Consider the following 2,822-nt stretch of genomic DNA (forward strand, 5'->3'; position numbering starts at 1 on the left):
CCGTCAGCTGCCCTGCCCGTGGTATTTCCTGGGTAATTCTTTTCAAGATGTTTTAATATTATAGTGAATAACTCTTGCCAGCCTTCAGTTAAAACAAGTTGCAACCAGGATGAATGGACTGAATGTAAATACTTGAACATTTTGTATATGTATATATAAAAAAGAAAACTAGCCCAGTGTAACCTTGTAATGATTAGTGGTTTATTAGCAGAGCACAGTCAATCTTTAACACAGAAGTTTTAGGTGTTGTCTGGTCTCCGACTGGACATTCCCAAATTTGTAAATAGAATTTTTACTAAAGTCAGTACGTGAATACATTAAAAAAAAAAAATATTGTTTTGTGTCTGGAAATAAATCTTTGCAAAATGGTAACTGATTCTTACATGGTTGCAGTTGTAAGCCCTGGGCCCACAGAGTTAATGAGTATTTGTACGTGTAGATTAGTTTTACTCGCATTCAGCAATGTTTCACTCTCTAGTTCTGATCGTGAGCCATTGCTGTAGATTTGGCTGCTGTACTGCTGAATGTTTATGCTAGCGTTGTAAAAATTTACCTCAGCTCTTCAGAGCAAAGCAGTATATAGGAAAACACTTCTTGAAGGGATATCATCAACAGTGATTGTTGTTTTTCAGGTCCTTACAGGAGTTGCTGGTGAAGATGCAGAATGTCATGCAGCAAAGCTGTTAGAAGTAATAATTCTTCAGTGTAAAGGGCGTGGCATTGATCAGGTTGGTAACAGCTATGGATGCTATAACTAACACTTTAAACTTATTTTATTCTCAAATTGATAACGTATTAATATGAGTTCCATTCCAAGAAGTCTGTGTAGTGTGACAGACAATCCTGTCTTCAGTGTTACTTAGTTAACAGCAGAGATAGTTACTGCATGTTTTGTCTCCAGAATTTAGGACATGCTGAAACTCCTCAAAGAGGAGTTCAGGAGCATCTTGGTTCTATAAGTCATTTAAATATATTCAAAGTTAATTCTAGTGAATACGTCTTGCCAATTATTCAATCTGTCAAGTTAGTAGCCTTGAAATAATAAATAAGAATTAAAATGAAGTTCCTAGAATCCCAGTTAATGTCATAGAGGAACCAGGTAAATTCATTATGCACTTATGGAAGTTGGAATTTGAGAGAATTTGTGTGCTTCCGCTGTGTACGTGACAAGCGCTGTATCATAGCTGTTCACCTGAGTTTTTTGCATGCTTTTTAATACTTCTGGATATGGTCCCTGGAAACCAATTTTTAGTTTATTTGAAAGAAAATTTCTATAGTGCATTTTTAGTGAAGATTATAGTGAATTTTTCAGTGTGGCATCTCTGAAGAGACCACTACTTCGAGTGGCTCTTGTCTTGGAATATCTTTGACTTTGTTGCGCATATTAAAAAAGCCTATGTTGATTTTTCTGGACGGCTTCCTAGTGTACATATTTCCTCTAGTTTCATTTTTAAACCAGAACATTATAGAACCAGGAAGTACATCTACTGTGGTGATGTCACAAAAACCATGTGCTCAGAGTAGATTAAACCTTTTCACCTTTTCGTTTCATTTTGTATATGACTTCTGGCAATTAAAAATTATTCCCATTTTATGACCTCTGTATTTGTGTGCCAGACTAGTTTTATGCCATTTCCCAGCTTCAGTGTGAAATATAGAACTACAAAATTCCTTGCTGATCGCTAAATCTGTAACGGTTCTCCCTCTTCAGTGCATACCCTTATTTGTGGAAGCTGCGTTGGAGAGATTGACCAGAGAAGTGAAAACAAGTGAACTGCGAACAATGTGCCTCCAGGTCGCCATAGCTGCTTTGTATTACAATCCTCACTTACTATTAAATACATTGGAAAACCTTCGTTTTCCCAATAATGTGGAGCCCGTCACTAATCACTTCATAACACAGTGGCTTAATGATGTGGATTGTTTCTTGGGGTAAGTGTTTCTTCTAATTCTGAAGATTATTCTGTGCGATAAACGTCCGTATTACCTGCTTGTAAATCATAACAAAACTTGCCCATTTTTTACTCTTTTGTTTTGTAGACTTCATGATAGAAAGATGTGTGTGCTGGGCTTGTGTGCTCTTATTGATCTGGAGCAGATACCACAGGTTTTAAATCAAGTTGCTGGCCAGATCTTACCAGCTTTTATCCTTTTATTTAATGGATTGAAAAGAGCATATGCTTGTCATGCAGAGCATGAAAATGACAGCGATGATGATGATGAAGCTGAAGAAGATGAGGAAACAGGTATGGAAACTGAAACATTGCTGTTACTTGGTTTTTCGTCTTTTTCTGATGAAGGTGCTGAGTTCCGTTGTGGGATTCTTCAAAGTTCCCTAATTCCAGGAATCAGAAGCTGTGGTAGAATACTGGACATCTTTCAACTATATCTGACTTACTTTCTAGTCCTTCTTAAAACTAACTTCCCAGGCTGAGTCTCTGAAGTCTAGGCAAGCTCGCTTTTGTGTGTGGATGCTGTCATTGCTGAAAGGAATTATTTATTACTGGGGTATGTCACCATTTGAGTGAGTCAGTAGAAGGAATTTCCAGGAATCTTCTAATTCATTGTGCCGTTTGGACGAGATATTACAGACTGTTCGATGAGCTTCTGCTCCTTTAGTGGTGTATTGAAACGGACAGTTCTTGTGATTTTTTTTTTTTTTCCCAATGTTTTTTTTTTCTGGACTAACTTAGTCTCAATTTCATCAACCTTCATAGACTTTCTTTGTACAGTCATTTCACAACTTTCACGTATTTTGCTATATGCTTTATATGAAGTTCAAAATTACTTACTTCCCTGTACTTCTTTCTTCATCTTTCCCT

At 36.9% G+C, this 2,822-nt stretch overlaps 1 protein-coding gene across 1 annotated transcript in view; it reads left to right on the forward strand.

Moving 5' to 3' along the window:
• Positions 1 to 2,822, forward strand: part of IPO7 (importin 7) — a gene marked incomplete at its 3' end in the record, with an annotated part of 29,087 nt that overhangs the window by 24,900 nt on the left and 1,365 nt on the right. The window contains exons 22-24 of the mRNA XM_010145879.1: positions 633 to 728; positions 1,712 to 1,932; positions 2,041 to 2,246. Of these exons, the coding sequence (XP_010144181.1) occupies positions 633 to 728; positions 1,712 to 1,932; positions 2,041 to 2,246 (523 nt within the window). The remainder of the gene's footprint in view (positions 1 to 632; positions 729 to 1,711; positions 1,933 to 2,040; positions 2,247 to 2,822) is intronic.

The sequence above is a fragment of the Buceros rhinoceros genome, unplaced genomic scaffold (assembly GCF_000710305.1).
Source record: "Buceros rhinoceros silvestris isolate BGI_N320 unplaced genomic scaffold, ASM71030v1 scaffold23741, whole genome shotgun sequence".
Classification (NCBI taxonomy): Eukaryota; Metazoa; Chordata; class Aves; order Bucerotiformes; family Bucerotidae; genus Buceros; species Buceros rhinoceros.